The sequence below is a fragment of the Acomys russatus genome, chromosome 3 (assembly GCF_903995435.1).
Source record: "Acomys russatus chromosome 3, mAcoRus1.1, whole genome shotgun sequence".
NCBI classification, from domain to species: domain Eukaryota; kingdom Metazoa; phylum Chordata; class Mammalia; order Rodentia; family Muridae; genus Acomys; species Acomys russatus.
The window spans coordinates 24,553,507-24,573,333 of NC_067139.1; the positions used below are offsets into that span (position 1 = coordinate 24,553,507).

The 19,827-nt window shown below is 44.4% G+C and overlaps 1 protein-coding gene across 2 annotated transcripts in view; it reads right to left on the reverse strand.

Annotated features, from left to right (window-relative positions):
• Nedd9 (neural precursor cell expressed, developmentally down-regulated 9) overlaps window positions 1-19,827 on the reverse strand; it is a 113,076-nt gene that overhangs the window by 34,871 nt on the left and 58,378 nt on the right. Inside the window, exon 1 of one of the 2 annotated variants that reach the window (XM_051170397.1) lies at window positions 13,597-13,750. The exons of the other annotated variant lie outside the window; for it this stretch is intronic. Within the exon in view, the coding sequence (XP_051026354.1) occupies window positions 13,597-13,608 (12 nt within the window). The 5' untranslated portion in view covers window positions 13,609-13,750. Of the gene's footprint in view, window positions 1-13,596; window positions 13,751-19,827 lie in introns of those variants that run through there. 2 annotated transcript variants of the gene reach the window in all.

The following is a 19,827-nucleotide window of genomic DNA, read 5'->3' on the forward strand; positions in this document are numbered from 1 at the left end:
AAATGCATACTTATTTTCGACCTAAATGGAAGTAGGCTCTGGCCCCTGTGTCCCTGGTTCTCTGCACGGAGAGTGGAATCATTTTTCTTGAGAACTTAGCAAGACAATTAGTTTAAAAATTCAGATAGGGGTGAAAAAAAATCCAAAGAGAGGGATAAATGGTGTGTCCAGGTCACGCAATCCTGACAGGCTGAGAATAAGAGAGACAGGCAGCAGGAAAGTGCCAGCCCCTCCCTATTTAAACAGGACAATGACGCAAATGGGGGAGCCACCCCGCCCCCAGTCTGGTGTGTTCGCAACTACTGTGCAAACAGGAAGGCCAAGAGGAACTGACCATCCGGGCAACTCGGAATACAATGGTCTCTTTAAAGAGCCTCTCCTCCCTTCTGCGTCTGGTAGGTGACAGAGTGCCATTCACATACTTTACCAGAAAGTTTGCTTCTGCTGTTTTGGGTTCCCAAGCTATGGCTCAGGAGTGGGAAATTAAATGAGAACAAGCATGGCTCTATGGGAGAGCCATGTTTACATGACAACTTCTAGCCTTTTCTCCCCCACTGATTTTCCCCACTGCTATCAAAATGTCAAGAAAGCTTATTACTTCTACTGCCAGGGAAATTATCTGCTTCTCCCGATATAGAGAGTTGTGACGTGGAATTTCCATGCCCATTCTTGCTGTTCTTTGAAGAGAAATGAGACACAATGGCTTGCGTGTCACTCACTGTGACCGATAGCATCATCAATGGGCTGGCTTCCTCTTATTATTTTTACTTCATTCTATATTTATGCAGGAGAACCTGCCAAAGCCCCAGGGCTGCCTCATTCTCGATGACAAGACTTTCCTGTGCCCAACCCCCACCCCCCCCCCCCCCCCAAACGTTAGCCCAGGTCTTTGGTGGACTCCAGCACACGCGTGCATGCATGCACACACAGACCACTCAGAGACCAGATCCTGAGAAACAGACCCACTAGAGGAAATGGCCATCATCAAGGGAATCGGTGCCTAAAGGAAGCTGCTGAGAGATGAACATGGCCAAGGTCAGCCGTGGGGCACACTTGATGAAGAGAAAGCAAGGCTCTTGTGCCTTTGGTTCTGCAGACAAAATCAGCTCTGCTCAGAGAATAGTCCTACCATTTTGGTTACATTTCCCTTCCTACCTCTCATCGGCCCCTTGATGTGGGGTGTGTGTGTGTGTGTGTGTGTGTGGTGTGTGTGTTGGAAGGGTACTCAGACTTTTCCTAAGGAAAGCAGCCATAGTCTGAAACCATGGATTTTCACTAGTATTGAGAGTTTGATTCTTGGAAGCATGGCTCACATTTCTATTTTTGCATGTGAAAATACAGAATATATATTTTTTAAATTTGACACCTCTAGATATTATTAAGTGGCAGACATGATATCGTCAGGTGTAGGAATTAGAAGACACAGAATATTGTGATATGGATATTTTCTGAGATATCGCTCATTGCGTTCTGCTCACCTCCACTAGTTAGGCGCCTAGAAACAGTCACTGGAAACAGTCCACAGAAAGGCAGTACCAAGCTCCTCCACCTTGGAATGCTGGTCAAGCTTCTGACCGTGGAGGGGGAAGGTGGTGTTCAACATTCCCCACTGAAGACTACTTTTAGATGCTTCAACAGTTATGATATTAAAGGCTAGGCTCTGGCAGGTATGCTTTGACAAGGCAGGGGACAACATTAATATTCCTTGTGTGTAGCACTGCGTGTGTGGGTGCCCACAAGGCTCCCAGGTGTATAAGTCTATGTACTGGCCTATTCCTGTTTGAGGAGTGGTCTGTAACCCAGTGTTCTTTTGGTGATTTGTAAACCTAAGTGATGGTTCTCCTTGAAGGAGGCGAGGACAATCGAAGACTTTTCACATTCAATATATAGATCCCAGAAAGAAATTTCAGTCTCATTAGGTTTGTGCCATATGATCTGGCCAGCATACCTAGGGTACTGGAATGGGTCTTATAACGTTGGCTCCACTTCTTCCCTGAAACTGAACGACTATTGTAAATTCTCTTATAATGCAAGATTGATGGTAGCGTTGCGAGATAGTTCAGTGGATAAAAGCACTTGCCAAGCAAAACTGATAACCTGAGTGTCAACCTTAGAAGCCACAGTGGAAGCAGACAGCCCACTCCTGAAAGCTGTCCTCTGCCCTCCACAAACATGCTCTACACAACACCAAAGAAAACTGGATTTTAAAAAAAAATTAGTAAACAAAATCAGAGGACAGAAATAGAGGCTGAGACCTGTTTCCTATGTGAAGCAGACACCTTTGCTCTGTATAAGAAACATCGCAGGCTGGTAGATAGGAAAATATGCTTATCTGTGTGTAGCTTTAGAATGTCTTAAATCATGATGGAAGATGAATTTCACCACAGACAACATTCAAGAAAAAGGACTTAGGGTTTTTTTTTTCCATAAGAATGAACATATTGATATTTCTATGTCTATCCTATGATATCACATCATAGCTATCTACCAATCGATCATTCTTAAGAGTTCCGTTTTCCACTTGGCCACAGCCTTTGAGCTATAGGTAGGTGGCACTGAGGATCTTACAGAAGATGAAAACACATTTAGGTTCCTCTATATATTTTTAACCCAGTCACCCATAGCTTGACCAGAATCTACTACAGTAGGCGCCTTTGTTGTATAGCCCAGAAAGTCATAGATTAGATTAACAGCAGGGCTAGAGATCACAGCTGGTTATCTTCTCCCTCTAAAGCTCTCCCTAGCCCCACACACCAGGATACCCATCCTCAGACTGCTCCATTTAAGAATTTAGCAATATTGCTGTTAAGCCTTGGGATTTATAAGCATTTGTCCCAAGTTGCCTGGTTTTGATGCTTTTCAATATAGAGTACTGGCAAAGGATCAAAAACATGGGGCAAGCATGAACTCTTTTTAGGGTTCTGTCCCTAGATAAATCTGACGGGCGCCATATAATGATGAAGTCTTGACACCCACTCACCTAAAAGGTAGGTTTTATTAACAATAAAATGACATTTTGGATCTCAGCCAGCATTACAATGCTGGCACCAGCCCATATCTGCCTGCCTGCCTGTCTAGACAAATCTCCTAACATTCAGGTACTAGGGGAAGAGATATTAAGTTAAACAGGAGCACGAGATTTTTAACACACTCAATTATAGTATATTTCCAAAAATGATCCCTTCTCAAAACCCAAAATGCACATGCTGTAACATCTGTAAAGTATTTGAAAGTTTGAGAAGATCCTCTTATGTTTGCATCCTCATGCCTTTTTCTACCAACATATGGACCCAGGGTTACACTTAAATGAATTAATTCAAATACACCACCATCCTTGTCAGAGTCCATTTGCTGAAACTGGGATTTCGCCCTTTGCAGGCACTCTTTTGGAGGTTACTTGAAAGGGTGTGTGGGGATAGCTCAGTTTGTATATTGCTCACCTTGCAAGCATGAGGACCTGAGTTCAATCCCCAAGACACATATGAAAACATGCTAGCATGGTGCTACCTACTTACAATTCTGATACTGAAGAAATAGAGACAGGTAGATCCTTGGAGCATGCTAGCCAATCAGTCTGGCCTAACTAGTGAGCTGTAGGCTACCAATGATGCTGACAAAAGTGATGCCAACTTTTAAAAGGAAGGTTAATGATGCCTAAAGGAACAGGACACCTGACACTGGCCTCTAGCCTCGCCACACATACACATGCCCACATGAACATGAACCCGTTCACCCAAAGTCACTTGATCTGGGTTTTGTTGCCTTGTTGCTATTATCTATGCAACCTGTGAGCTCTCTTCAAAGGGTTTTAAAGCTTGGATACACACCCTTGGCTAAGAGGCATGTACACTCATATAGTGTCAGCACTGCCAAAGAGCAGCGGTCACAAAGCTCTGAGAAAATATAGCATTTCAGTTTGTTACTGAGAACAATCAGGGTGCTATAACACTGAAGTCTAGACACACACTCCAACACTCCATAGATACTCAGGGAGGGATCCAGACTTGGGAGAAGTGGTTGTCATGGAGATGGCGTGGAGGCTTCACACTTGGCCTTCAGGAAATCTTATGCGTCTAAGTATTTTGTGTTACTGTCATGGACAAATGAGGGCTAATCCTATAACAAGGAAGTTAGTTTGGGGTTAAGATCTGTTAAGTTCAACTCCAGTCATTGTTACATGATGGTAAACACTTCCAAAAGCGGAGTTCTGTGCTTCCATCACATAAAGACAAGGCCATTATTTTTAAGCAGAAGGGAACAGAAGGGATGGAATGGTAGCTTAGAGTAGAGGAGATCTTGTCCAGCCAATGTACATTCAATCTTCAAAGATATTTTTCGTTGTTAGGATGTGTGTGTACATGTCTGCATTCCTGGAATCTAGACCTGGGATGCTGCTGGATGTACAAACCAGCCGTCTACTGGCTAGAGAAATGGCTGCTAAACTTCATTAGGAAAGTCTAGTTTCCAATCCTTGTGCTTAAGACTAGTGACAACTGCCTCTGTTTCCCCAGCTGCGAAGATGGGATAATAAACAAGTCCTACTTGGAAGTATTATGAGAGCTCATGAAGTTACATATGCAAAGCACTCTGATTCCGTAAGGAGAAAGATGCTCTGTGAGGTGGGATGGGAGCAGCTACTGGTGCACGATGCCTAACCACAGTCCTCCTCCCTGCACAAGAACAACTCCTCCAGGAAAAAAGAACACAAACCAGGAGTGATCTCATCGTGACTATGCCTGCCACACCAAAGCAGGCACAGTTCAGAGAAGGAAAGTCTTCCCCTTCGGCCATGAACTAAGTTGCATCTGTAATTAAGATCTTAATAAGAAGGATGGGAGGATGGCTAGAGATGCCGCAGGCTATGAGGCGAGGAGCTGCCTGACCAGGTTTAAAGTGAGAACAATGGAAACACAATCCCCCACTCAGGTGTGCCAAACAAGCCCACATTTCAAAATGAGCTATTCCTGCGCGAAGATAGAAAATAGCACATTATTTATGGCTAGATGTTACTTTTGACTCTTTATGAAGAACCCAGCCAAATTCCCCCTTTTAAAAAAAATGCTCTTATATGTTCCTGCAAAATGCTGCCATAAGGGAAATGGGACAGAGCCTTGGGCAGCTGATTGATCTCTGGGCAGCTCATGTTGACCGTCTGTAGAGTGGCCATGTGTTCCTGAACTTTCCAAGACAGTTCCTCAGTTTCAAATATCCTTCTCATTGTCAGACCATATGTCCCATTTGGTTTGTGAAATGTGGATAGGTCCTTGGAAATATATATATATATATATATATATATATATATATATATATATATATATATATATATATATATATATATATAATATCTCCCCAAACAAAGGATAGTCTTGAATATATTTCTTGCTAAGGGATCTCTATTAGTTAAATTAAGGATTCAAGAGAGAAGCAGGTGCAGGTAAGAGCCTGTGAAAACAAATGTTCTCGATTGACAAGATGACCTTTAATAAGGGAATAGGATATGTTCCTGGGGCCTCCATGCCCTCTGGGATATTGTGTAGGAAGCAGCCTCACAGTGAATGGGGTCAGGAAGACAAAGCTCTTGGTCTTTCTGTTGTTCCTGTCCCTGTGTCCCATTCACATATCACACTGAGCTTGGCTTGGAGTGGGACTGAGACTCATAGCCCACACTGGAGTTCTAGCCCAGGAAGCTGAGGCCTTGGGTCCTACTGCCTGCATTAGTCCTGGGGCCACGTTCCTGCCAAGCTCTAAGCTATGTTCCAAGTGACCAGGAACAGCAGCACTGTTCAGCGATGGCCAACAGACCGACCAATGGTCTTTAGGAAGGCTACATGTGCACAGACCTGTGCGTCTGCCCTTTCTGCGTGATGGCATTGGATGTTCCTGCTAGTCTAGGAGGTGGTTGTCCTTGGTGGCTAGAGAAGCCCAGACCTGTCTTTACTGGTAAGGAGCAGAGCCATGAGGACAGGGAAGCCAAGATGAGTTCAAGCCAAATTGCATATGGGTGCTAAGCTAAATTAGGCACAACAAAACCAACAACTACTATCAACGAGCTTAGTTAAAATGCAGGAGTCAGCAGAGGATTTCTACCTAGCAAAAAGAAATGAGGACAAGTTCACAGGACACATCACACTGCCGAACACACACAGCAACGGGGGAGGAGACATGGGTCCAATCTGAGCGGTTCATGTGTGTTGGTCATTGCAACTTTCCGCTGAGCTTCACAGATGAACCTTGTCCCTTCACTGTTCCCAATAAGAATAAATACAGAATTAAAACTGATCTCCAAAGGGGCTATCAAGCATTTTTTGTGGTCAGCATGGCTTGTGTTTTTATACATCCATGGTTGTACTATCCTGGTTTCTGGTGAGAGCAAATGTCAGCACTTCACACAAGGAACCTTTTCTTTTTTTAATTATAATTTATACCTATTACCTTGACATATTAGAAATATCAGGAGGAATTCAACTTTGCAATACCAAGATTTGCCGAGAAACATAACATCTTCCAACTTACTGCTCCCCCTCTCCCACCTTGAAAGATACATAGAATTTAGTAGATAGAGCAAAGCCCAGGCAAAGGAGGAAAGCATTCCAGTGACAATTTTGTGTGCATGTGTGTAGTTAGTTGTTCATTTGTGTTTGCATGTGTGTGTGCCAGTGCATGTGTGCTCAGAAGGTAGCTTGTCTGGCCAGCAGAGCTGCAGGGATCCTCTTGTGTCTGCGTGCTAGGGCTCAAACCTGGATTTTCATGTTTCCGCTTTCCTGACCAAGCCATCTCCCCAGCCCTTCCGCTGACAATTTTAATATCTTCATAATCAGCTGTCCCAAGTCCTCACCTCAGCAACGACAAACCGTTGTCACACACCTCAGTAAGCAAACTCTGTAGAGTACCAGTTGCACTGCCAATCGATGATGGGTCCTCCCTCAAGTCACCCAGACCACACTGTCCACTAAAGGTACCCTCTAAAAGAGTCAGCATTTCCAGTTAGGGGTGGAAAAGGTCTCCTACAAGACCACTTATCTTACAGTGCAAATCCTTCAGGAAGAGTCCTGGCATGAGACTGCAGCTTCCCTGGCATGCAGAGCCCTCATTAGCCAGCAAGAGCTACCGCAGGGAGATGACTGGAATGTTCAAAGTAAATAATACGGAGGGGGTGTTGTTGACGAAGTCTAAACAGGGCTTTGGGGATTTTTGTCTTTTTCCATGCCCATGCTCCTTGCAGTCAGCTATTGCCTAGGAAACCAGCAGCGCTGGCATTTTATGTTGGAAATATTGTATTTGTTCCCAGGGGCCCTGTACATTTGTTTTGGCAGAGAGGCCTGGTAATTAAAGTCTATACGTTTCTGAGCAGAGTGCCCTGGTCCTAGGGGCTAGCATTCCAAATCAGTTTGTCTACTGCTTTCTAACCCTGAAATGATCTAAAAATAGATTACCTCTTACATTACATTCACGTCACTGGGTCTGCGGCAGGATAAGAAAGAGTGAATCACGAACTTCTCACATAACTTACCCCAACTCACTTTCCATGGATTGCACCTCTGTAAAGAAATGGCTTTTTCTTTTCCTCACTGACCTTTTAGTAGAGGCAAAGAGTCTCCCCCAGCCCCTGTGAGGTACATATGTGGAATGTATGTGTGCATGTGTGGTGGAAATGCATGTAGTGTGGTTGAAAGAAGACACAGGGCGTCCCGCTGTCAATCTCGGTCTCATTCCCTGAAAGAGGGTTTCTCACTGAACTTGGAGCTCACCACTTTTAAAGCTAGGCTACTTGGCAGCAAAGCATGAGCCATCCTCATGTAGCCATGCTCCCTTTAACACTGGGGTTCTAGGTGCGAGCAATCACAGGGTGTGTGTGTGTGTGTGTGTGTGTGTGTGTGTATATATATATATATATATATATCTGGGGAATCTGCATGCAGGTCCTCATGTTTGGAAAGAGAGCGCTTCTAGCCCCTGAGCCATCTTCCATCCCAAGAGAAACAGTTGTAGAGGATGCTTCCCCCTTAAATCTTCTACCACGTAATGTTAATATCTCAATGTGGCTGCATATCTGCCTAGGTATACAGATTTCTCCATGGCCAGTGGCCCTGATTGCACCTTAGCTGTGACAAACTACTACACTAGCCCATCACTATTCATGGATTTGTGTGTGTGTGTATCTATCTATGTGAAATTTTATATCATATAATGACACAAATAGCTGTCAGTTATCAGATGCCTACCATACGCTGGGAACTGATGACTTTCATATATTATTTTCTTGCAGCCATCTAGTAAGATAAGGGTCTAACGTAGTAGCTGAAATTGTACTGTCAGACAGGAGCAAAAGTAAGCATACTTTTTTTGAATGTGTCATGGAACACTGGAACCCTTGTAAAAAGCTGTTGGCATGGGTGTTTTCTGTAGTTCAGCACTGAATATATATGCTGAGTGTCCATTAGGAGGCAGGTCCGGTAATTTCAAGAATTTCAAGTTTTGTTAGTAACAGTGAAGAAGCCCAGCCTAGCTGGCACTGGCATGTGGGGGCTGTGTGCTACAGGCAACGTTGCTGGGTGTCACCATGTACACACCTACTCATGGTAACACTCGGCAACACTCCACCAGCTTAATTTAGGAAAAGGCAAGACATAATGCTGTCATAATATTGTCATGAACCCCACCCCAGCCTTTCAAATATCTACTGAATATATGTTCTACAAGGAGAGATGGGCCAGCTAGCATTCATTGTCCACTTCCTGGGTGCCAGGATCCAGAAAAAGAACTTTATGCATTGGCCTAGACTTTAGAATAATAGTATAAATTGGTTAATACTGTCTCAAATTTGCAGGTAAACCTGAGGTTCTGGGAATTTAATTTGTCTTAAGTCACAAGAAATGGAAATGTCTTTCTCCACACTCCATCTTGTTTCTATTATAAGAGCATAGAAAGCCAAGTTCCTGCCGGTTCAAGGCTGACAGAGACTATATTATGCTTTCGACAAGCGCTTGTCTGTTGATCTGCCCCTTCGTATCAGTAAAGGATGGGCCTCTTGCATTCAATGTGGCTTCCTCAGAGCTGAGTCTACTGCAGGTATAATTAGATAGTGGTTTGGTTGGAAGAAGTTAATAAGTAAGGCAGTGCTAACAGAATAGGGCAGAGGTGAAAAATGTAAGGTCTGTTTCAGGGATTAGAAGAGACAAAGGTTTAGGCTTTGATTGCTTTATGGTGTGGATAGATGTGGAGACTGTATTAGTGGAAATTGATAGGCTTGGAGTCACACGCCCATGAAAGGTGCGGGAACCCCCACAGCAGAGTCCAAGGAGCAGCCAAGGCGAGGGGTAGAGGGTGTGCACTAGGGTGTTGCGTCCATATGGGTAATTCAGTGGCAGTGAACCCCACAAGTATCTGGTATGAGAGACACACAGGACCGTTCATTTGAAAAGGCAAGATGTGATGCTGCCATAGAGACACAAAGGAGAAACAAATCTTCCAAGGCTTCTGAAAGGTGTCGAGGCAGGATTTTGTCTAGTTTTGTTTTATTTTGTTGGAGACTGGGGGTGGAGGGCACAGGAAGGCACTTGTGAGGTTCTGAGCTCAGAAATGATGTGTGGTCCAACCAGAAGGAGACGATGAAAGAATCAGCCGGCACTGTACAACATGCTAAACTTGCTATTATCAGGACACCTGCATTTTGACAAAGCCTCATCTGGGCAGGTAAGTCCTTTAGATCTGAAATGGGTTTCCTAAGTAAATATAGAACCAAAAATAATGGGGCTATGTTTTTCAAAACACCTTCTGGTGATTTTAAATTTACAGACAGCAGACAGCATTTTAAAAGCAGGTGGGAGTGGAAGGCTCCTAAATGTGACTTGAATACCACAACCATTTATTGAGAACGATTTTAAGGCCAAAACATTAAAGCAAAGAGGGGACTGGCATGTGTGTATGCCATAAATGGCCATATTAGCTAAACCAAAGGCCTGTTATAACTTCTCCCATAAGACAGCTTTGGAAAAATAAAGATATTTTCCAAGTTCCTTCCCAGAAGCTTTTTGTTGTAGGTTTTTCTTTTCCTTGAATTACGTGGTCCCATTCAACTGGACCACAAGAATCTGAATTCCAGACTGTAGGTTTGGTTCATTGTTGTTGTTGTTTTTACTATATTCCCATGCTCTACCATGCTTTGGTCTTAAAGTCAAAACATTTAAGAGTGATTTTTTTTTTCTTTATATTGAGTAGAAGACAGATTAGACTTTGACTATAGACATGTAGGTGTTCTGAAATTTGGCAAATCACAAAAGCGCCTCAGATACAAGTGTTGCACTTGCTGAATGCCTTCCAGGCTGGGCATGAAGTGGGCGGGGCCTCATTCCCAGCCCACTGGAAGTGGGCAGGGCCCTTAGGGTTCCTGTTAAAAAGACAAGGCATTGGAACTGGTCTCTCACCTTCAGGAAAAAAGGACAATACCCACCTTCAGGGCCTCAGATGGATAGCCTATTGGACAAGCAAGCCAAGGCCACAGAGGCATGAAGAGCACACGTCATACATTAAAGGGCTTTTACGCAGAACGTTTTGTCATGTCATCGTCTTTGAGGTGAGGAGGTCTCATTATGTAGCCCTGGCTGGCCTGGAACTCATAGGGATCCACCTGCCTCTGCCTCCTGAAGTTCTCTGATTAAAGGCGTGCACCACTAATCCTGGCTTCTTTATGTCGAAGCTTAACAAAGGAAGCTTTTACCATTTGCTATCACACAGACAGACTCTGCTAAGAGAAGTGCAACATTAAGCACTTACGGCAGCCTTCCCATGAACAAATGAAAACCTAAGTAAAATAAAAGCACACTAGATATGCACTCAGCAGAAAGATCTACCTAAAGTAATAGCTTGCATTCCACAGCCCTCATAATTGTAAATAATTGCTGGCCGCCTGGAGCTGTGTATTTTGAGGGCAAAATGAGTGGAAGTTGATTGCTCCCTAGTTATGAACTCTGAAATAGCTAAACAAGACCATCTGGTTAATAACAGGAAAGAGAGAGAGAGAGAGAGAGAGAGAGAGAGAGAGAGAGAGAGAGAGAGAGAGAGAGAGAGGAGACCTTTCAAGCCTGACTTATAAATCTCACAATGATCCATTTTTAAGCCCATGCTAAATTTATAGTTTATGGTGCAACATAGTGTTTAAGAGATAATTCCAGACTCCTGGGCTTTACAATCTAATAATTATCTGGGTTTACTGCTTAAGTAGTCCAAATTAAACAAATAAATGCCAACTTTGTATTTCACTTTGTGGAGTTACCACTGAAACAAAATAAAAGAAGACTATTCTGAGGGCACACTTGGGATAAGATGGTTCTGAGCTTTCTGGGACCAGAACATACCAGTTAGAGGGGTGTTTTAGGGAGTTACAGATGATTTCTGTTTTAGTGTTTTTTTCCCTCTTGGTAGTGTTTAAATCATGAGTATTTGACTAAGATCATTTGTAACTGCGCTCCTCAGCTGGTGTACTGGAAAAAAAAATCACTTAGCCTGTGTACGCCACAATTGCTACCTCTGTAAATGAATGTGCCTTAGAGCTGCGGGGAGAGGTGACTATGGCAGTGTTGTAACTCTACTCATCCTGCCTCTACTATAGCATCTCCTACACAACATGACTAATTCTCTCCTGAACAACAGTTATCTTTCATTAACTAAGTTTATGACAGAAAGAAAGCGGCTCACTTCTGCTAGGGTTAACCCATGGTGCCTATGTGTTGCTTGTTTACTTGGGGAGCTCAGCATTTTTGCTAGTGATGTTGCATACAAACAGCAGCAAACAACCAACAACCAACAACCAACAACCAACCACCAACAACCAACCAACAACCAACCAACAACCAACCACCAACAACCAACCACCAACCACCAACCACCAACAACCAACTACCAACAACCAACAACCAACCACCAACAACCAACAACCAACAACCAACCACCAACAACCACCACCTCCACCTCCACCACCACCACCACCACCACCACCATGTATTTCCATTACTTGGCAATGTGTTCAGCTCTGGGCAGAGCCATCTAAGTGGAAAGCTTTCCGCAGGGACGTTTCTCACCTGCAGTCCCCATGACATTTTTCTTTCCATAAAGAGCAAAGCTAAACATGATGAGGTCACTGAATCAAAGTGACTTTAGACTTTGTCACTTTCTAGACCGCAGCACTCGACGTTCACATGAAGCCATTTAATGCTCCAGGACCAGACGGATGAAAGCCTTTTCCTTTACTCTATAATACAGTCCTGATTCAACAACATGGAGGAAGGGAGAAAACACAGTCTTTCCGGGCTGTATACCATGTAGCCCCATCAGTTGTGAACAAGGAGACGTAGCAATGGAGAGAAACATTTCTAAAAAGAACCTGTTCCTGCCAGGTAAGTAGCTGCTTTTCTGACAGAATCCTGGAGCCATCCTTTTGTCTGCATGCCCCCCCACCCCCCACCCACCCCCACATTGATGTGGAAAATGGAAAGCTGATAGTGGGGTGATAACGGATACCTGGTTCTTCAGACTGCTGGAACTTTCTCAAGAACTCGTGCTTTGGTTCACAGCTTTTGAACAAGATTTACAGACACTTGAACCAAAGATGGATGTTCACCAGTGGCTGTTAGCTACAGCAACTGTTTACAGCCTTCTACCCAAAGGGAAGGGCCAGAGGTTACATACCTCAGAGGAAACAAAGTTAGCCCCTCGCTAGGTCAGTTAAGAAGATCTGTTAAGCTACCTTACCAAATAAAATTTTGTAATAACACTGTCTTTTAAATGTCGAGGGCTCGTGTCTATTAAAATAAAAAGGAGTAATAAATAAACATGACCAAGTTATTGCGAACTGCTACTGGGGCAAGTCCCTTGGAAACTGCCTCCTTAGGCGGGATGTGCTGAACCAGTCAGAATCATTTTGCCAAGAGTAACCCCAGAAACCGTGGCGCAAAATGCAATGGAAAATAATGCTGCCAAAATATGAGCACGGCATTCTGTAAGCGTCAGGGAAAATAAGCCAGCCAGAGCCGTCATACTTTCAGACCCATTCAAACCCCAATAAAGTGTTATCCAGAAATGACTAACACTCATTTATTCATAAAACCAAAATATCTACGGATGTAGGAATTCTCCGTCATCACCCTATGATAGTGTCTGGGTTTTTCATTTGCTTCTACCAAAAGTGCCTAGAGCAGACAGCATCCCAGATAGAGTGCTTAAGGCAAATCTGAAAAGGTGCTTTTAAAGACCGCCAGAGACTCAGGAGTTCTAGGGCTCCCGGGGCTGCCTTTGGTCAGAGACCAGCTACGTGCCTGCTGCGATGCGGGTTAGACACTCTCTGATCTCCTGTGACCACTGCCTATGCTAACTTTCCTCCACTGCCTTCAGCTACCCTCAGCAACTTTCAGATCATTGTACTAAGAGCTAGTAGATCTGAAAGCGCAAGCGGGGTAAACCCTAGGGAACCCTGGAAACGAGATCAGACGCAGCTCAGAGAGACCAGACACAGAAGGGAGCCCTGCACAGCTTCAGGGTGGGAACCCGCAGGCACAACTGTCTCCAGCTTCTCAGGACACCTTGTGTGAAAGGCACCCTTACCTTATATTTCATCTCGGCGGTAGTCAGGTGAGCCCTGGTCCTATCTCGTCACACAGTGAGGTACTGCAGTGTCAGTCTCTCCATTGAGCACAAGGCTGGATGGAACTGAGAAGCTCACCTCCGGGTGCACTGCGGAGTCTGAGTGCAGAGCTTAGACCGAGATCCGCAGAACGCAGACCTCATTTGCATACTTCACCACCATTGGCTGGTGATCGGAAGGTAACGCCTCCAACCCGCCCACCTCCAACTTCTGAGACACTCCGACAAAGAGCGTGTAATATGATCATTTCTTTTCACATTATCAAAAGGGCGGAGGAGAAAACAGAAAATGGGGAGTCGGCCCAACCCACCGCACGAAATAAAAATTTAAAGAGGAAAGAAATGGAAATCAGACAAAGCAGATACATTCCTTTTGAGATTAACCTAAATTTTAAAGAATCAAAATTCACAAAGCAGTCTGACGACCATGCTTCCTGTGACCTAGCAACTAGTTCATAAACCCATTTCAAAGCCATTCACCTTACGATCTCTACATGAAACGAACTGCGGAAACAAAAGGTTTTCTGTCTCCAGCCCCCACCCCCTTTTCACTAACCACCCCTGCTGATAACTCTCTTTCTCTGTCCTTTCTCTTTGCCTTCCCTTTTCTGTGGCTGTTTGCTTTTCTCTCTCTCTCTCTTACTCTCCAGTGTTCAAAGCACTGCAAAATCAGCCTGCTTAGGAGCTGGAAAACACTTCTCCCTCAGTGAAAAGGAACCTACAAGCACCAGGCTTTCCAAGACCATCTAACTAGTACCTTAGAGAAGATAAGAGTGTCAGAGACATTGGCAGACGTTGGGGATAATGGTTAGATGGGACACCATGCAGGTCCTATAGGACACACCCTACACATCATCCCGGTCCCTCCCGAACTCTGTGTGTTGACTGTTGGCATTGCCAGATCCAGCTCTGAACACTGGAGCCTTTTCCATCTGACCTCTCTCCCCAAAATGACCCTTTAACCTGCTCACACTTATTATCCGGGGAGAACCCTACTGTTTGGTAAGCCTGTTTAAGAAGGACAGATTGTCTCTGGCAAAAGCACGGAGCATGATTTGTATAGCGGTTCCATTTTGAGATTTCTATAGAGAAAGAGAATCACTCTGGAGAATGCAGAAGTTCTTTTTCCTTGGGCCCCCCAGACTTGGAGCATTCAATGACTATCCCATAGTTGGGATGCATTCCAGCCAGACTGCATGACTTGAGTGGAAAAAAAAAAAATCAGCTAAGCTGGACCAGAATCAGTTTTGCCTCCAGCCTCCCTCTCTAAATTCCCAAATGGATTAAAACTTTTTTTGGGGGGGGGGATTATTTAAACAAAAAGCACAGGAGAGCAGATGCCCCCACAAGAGTGGTTTCTGAGTGTAGGGTTTACTTTTATAGTTGAGTCCATGTTCGCCTTTTTACAGGATTACCCCAGAAGCCTTGGTGAAATTGATATCCCTGATCAGGCCTCTTCCAGGCCCTGGCTTTTGCTCCTTGGCCTCACAGTAGAATTGAACCTGTGCGCTTTGCAAGGTCTTTTGGACACAGATTAGACATGAAGCTCACTGTGGTTGGAGGATTGTCCTGGGAGCCCTGCAGACTCACAGTAGTGAGACGTGTTTGCGGTGTGTCCTGCGTCCATGGGGGCATGGGGAGGCACTGAGTCAAAGGTCTTTCTCTCTGGAGGAGGTGTCCTGTGCCGCAGGAGATGGAGATAGAATTCCTTTGGCTTCTTCAGCAGCCAGGCTAAATTGTCCTTTGATGAATACAAGCAAGGCTAACCTGGACATTGCAAAACAGTGTGGTGCTAGGCATCTGTGACATTGCGTTCTCAGCTCGAGGGCTAGATTCTATCAGGTGATCCTCTTGTTTTGCAATCTCCTCATTGCAACCTTACCATTGCAATTTTAGTCTCTTAAAGTATAAAATAGGTATAAAATAGAGAACATAATAGTACACACCTGTTGGGGTTACAGTGAGGATTAAGTGAAACAATATCCATACAAATCAATGATACTAAGTATGGTTGTTTGTCCCTAATATTATTACTTTACTATCATTGTAAGTTTTAGTGGATATATATGTGTATATGTAATTAGTGCTGTGGATTGAATATTTAGTTGTTATATTAATGGCAGCTATTGCTGATGTTAAGTTGCCCTTTGTTATGAGTATTGGAGGCACTCACAAATGGGTAGAGAAATCCCTCCATTTGTCTTATTTTTTATATTTTATTTAATGTATGTAAGTATTTGGCCTGCATGTATGTCTGTGAACCAAGTGCATGCCTGGTGCCCATGGAGGCCAGAACAGGGCATTGGATCCCCTAGGTCTGGCATCAAAAATGGTTTGTGAGCTGCCATGTGGTTGCGAGGAATCAAACTAAGGTCTTCTGGAGAAGCAGGAGATGGCTTCACCACTGAGCCATCTCTCCAGCCTCCTTCATTTGCATCTTTTTATAAGTAGCAGTTTTCTAGTGAACAAGTCTCATTCGAGTGCCTATCATGGGCCAGGTACATGTCTAGGAGGGAGGAGATGGAAGTAGCCTAGACAAAGTTGCTGTCCCTCATGGAGGAAAATAATTGAGGGAATATATGATACAAATTGAAGTGACAAATGCTATGAAGAGAATATTAAGTAGTGGAAATTTCTAGAGGAAAACAGACCAGTGTGTGTGTGGAGGGCGAGTGGGTGTCTTCCTTTCAGTGGAGCCAAAAGGGAAGCTCCCTGAAGGAGGTGATAGTTAAAACCTGAATAGCACGTGGGATGTAGCCACTCCCAGATCTAAGCAGAGAGCATTCCAGACGGAGGTGACACATGAGCAGGACTGCAGGAGGCATGAGCTCCGTGTATTAGGAACCACAATCAGTGGCTGGGGCGAGTACACAGGACACGGGAGAACATGAGCAGAGGTCGGGGGGTGGGGGCGAAGAGGGCTAAGGGTTTTCCTCGCGTGACAGGAAGCCATTAGAGCATTTTGAGCAGAAAACAATTGATTTCCCTGTTCTCTCTTTTAAAATATTATGCTGCGATTACAGCTCAGCTTAAGTAACCCAGGTAATTGTACTTCTTCTGGTCATCTTCCCTTCAAACGCTTTATAGAAACACAAATTCTCTCAGGGAATAAAGAAACAGCCCTTTCAGTATCTATTGCCTGAGATAGTGGAGGTGAAAAGAATGTTAAAACTGGATTATATAATTGAATCATGCAGGAAACCTATGGGCTGGTACCATCCCAGAATGGACAAGGAGCCTGGGTCTCAGGCCCCACCTTGCACTCAGCAGCATTTTTTTTAGTAGCTGTCTCTTTAGCAAAAGTCATGCCTGGTTAGACCTCGGTGCCTTTAGGAGTCAGGGGAATGGCATCCAGTGCCACCTGGGAGATTTTATGAGTAGCCATTGGACATTGGTAGAAACATAGAAGAAACAAAGCAAATGCTGGCACTGTCCATCGCTCAGGCAGAACCTACCGGCTGTTCTGTAAGAAAGAGCCAGGGTCTTAGAACTAGAGCCTGTGAGCGAGAAAGAGAACCACTTGGGAAATCATCTAGTCAGAGGGATGGGGTCCTCTGGGTGTGGCCCTACCAGCGGCAGTGATGTGTATGTTCAGCTACTCTCCTGAGTCTCCATGCTACTGATCTCATTTGAGCTTCCTTACTCAAAATCCCTCTGTGTCTCCATTTTCAGCATTACTACCTATTTACTTCCTAGAAGAAGGAGCAGACGACATTAAGATTGTGTTCCACAATCTCTTAGTGATATGTTAATGGCTTAGGGACTGGACTTGGGACACTTTGGTGTGGACTACAGTGAGAACTTCACCCCTCCCCACTTCAGTTTCCTCCTCCACAGAACAGGCTTAAACCTTCCTGGCTTTGCATAGAGGGGGTCTCCCTGCAGAGAATGCTCTAGCTAGCTGTCTGCCATTGGGTCTAGCTTAACACACTAAAGCCTTTGTGTGTGCTTGACCACAGCCCCCACCCTGCCCACCTCGCCCTTTCAGAACAGATCCCTCCTTCCCCTGACTGTGCCCCCATTGTGCTTGGAACACAGACCTCTTAAAGCACGGTTGTCATGTTTGGGTACTGCTGGGGTACTGACACTCTGTTTCTCCAGCCTTGAGTGGGTTCAGGAAGAAGTGTGACGGCTGGTTGATCTCTGTCTCTTTATACCTTGTAGGTGCTCAAGTCATTCATTGCCAGATGTATAAGGAAATAATTCAGAGAACGCCTGTTTGCTTCCAAGTTCGGCAAAGTGCCCAGGAAAGGAATAGGAAAAAAAAACAAAAACAAAACAAAACAAAACAAAAAAACCCTTGCATCTGAGAACATCCTCCACTTCACATTTATTAGAATAGACACAGGATGCACCTTTTCAGAACCAATGCCAGGCTGCTGTCAGTTCTGTCTCTGTGAGCTAAGAATAGCATTTACATTTCTAAATGGCTTGGGAGGAGGCTGAAGAATAACATTGTGAGAGATGTGAAAATTACGTGCAATTCAAATTTCTGTGTCTATACGTAAAGTTTTTTGGCACACAGCCATCGCTGCTCATTTACATACTGTCTGTGGAACTGCAAAGGTTGGGCTGAGTGGTTGCCCCCAAGTTGGTAAATACTGCAAAGCTAAAGAACGTATTTACCAAAAAAAAAAAAAAAAAAAAACAAACAAACAAAAAAACAAAAAAACAAACAAAAAAACAACCCAATACAATAGCCAAGCATGCTAGCACATGTCTATAATCCCAGCTCACCCAGGAGCACTTAGTGACTTCAAGGTCAGCGTTGGTGAGCTGAGATCTCCTCCTCCCCGTCAAAACAACAACAAATCCCACAAGAATAAAATAGACACGACAAATAAAACAACATGATCTGATTCTCCGCAGAAAATGTGCTACTTATGTTCGAAAATAGTACTCAATCATTCTGGCTTTGAGTTTGGATCCTTCCAGATCAGAACCAACCCGGAAGCTGAGTGAGTGGGAGACATCCTAAGCAGAGGCACACTAGGACTGTGCGTTACCATTTCTAGTTCGATGTCACTCTCAAAGATCCGTGCATAACAAACCATCTTCTAGAAATATTATTCACACCATTATCCCATTCTATGTCAAGTCTATAGAACCTGCCAAAGGCAAGCCACTGAGAGTTTTCTCTTTCACTCCAGTGACATTTGACCAGAGCTCTCGTGAGTGCTGGGCTTCAAAGCAGATGTTTAGCCATCAGCTCACTTAGCATCTGTCTTCTGTACCAAATCCAAGAGTGTAGTGTTCTTGGTTCATATGTCACAACATGGAAACTTTGGAAAGTTGTATAGTTCACAGAGAGTTACAGGGTAGATAGATGAGTGACAGGCTTGCAGTAGAAACTCAAGCATTCTTCCTGACTTGGTGTGGCCTTAACCACAGAGCTACAGTGCCCACTGGGCTTTCTCTCAGCACCATTACCTGAGCCCTGTTGATGTTTCTTTGAGGGTAAGTCTACAGGTTAGTGGAGGGAGGACTAGGCATATCTGAGAAGCAGAAGGTGGTACTATCAAGCAGTACACACACACACACACACACACACACACACACACACACACGCACACGCGCACACGCACACGCACACGCACACACACACACACACGCACACACACAAGGCCCATTTCAATTTTCATTGTCCTTTACATCCTCTGCTTACCTAGCTCTCACTTTGCCCCAGCTTGCAGCCCAACTCTGTCAGAAAATTTTTCCTAGAAAATTCACTGTTGCCTACATACTCTCTCATTCCAGGCTCCCATCCTTTCTGTGTCTTCCACCATCAATGGCCAAGATCATGGCTTCTCAAATCCTACTTCCCTTAGGAAACAGCCATGACTGTTTGACCTTCGTCTCTCTACATGTTGAATTCAACAGCTCCCTCACCACTACCAACCCCTTTAACATATTGTGGCTTAGAACATTGGTCGTGGGATAAGGGCTACTCAACCCATCCCACCAACACAGCCTATTAGCAGCAGTGAACTAGGAGTAAATCACATTTCCTGAAGGGGTTGGTAAGGAGCTACTTCTTTAACATTTGACTCAGATAAGGGTAGCATATATTTAAAAGGCTTGTTGGTTTGTGATCCCTGGCTTCCTTTAGACCCAGTTTCTCTCTAACTCAAGGACATGCCACCTGGGGCCAGGTGGGGTTCTGAATTACACAAGTTGACAACGACATCTCTT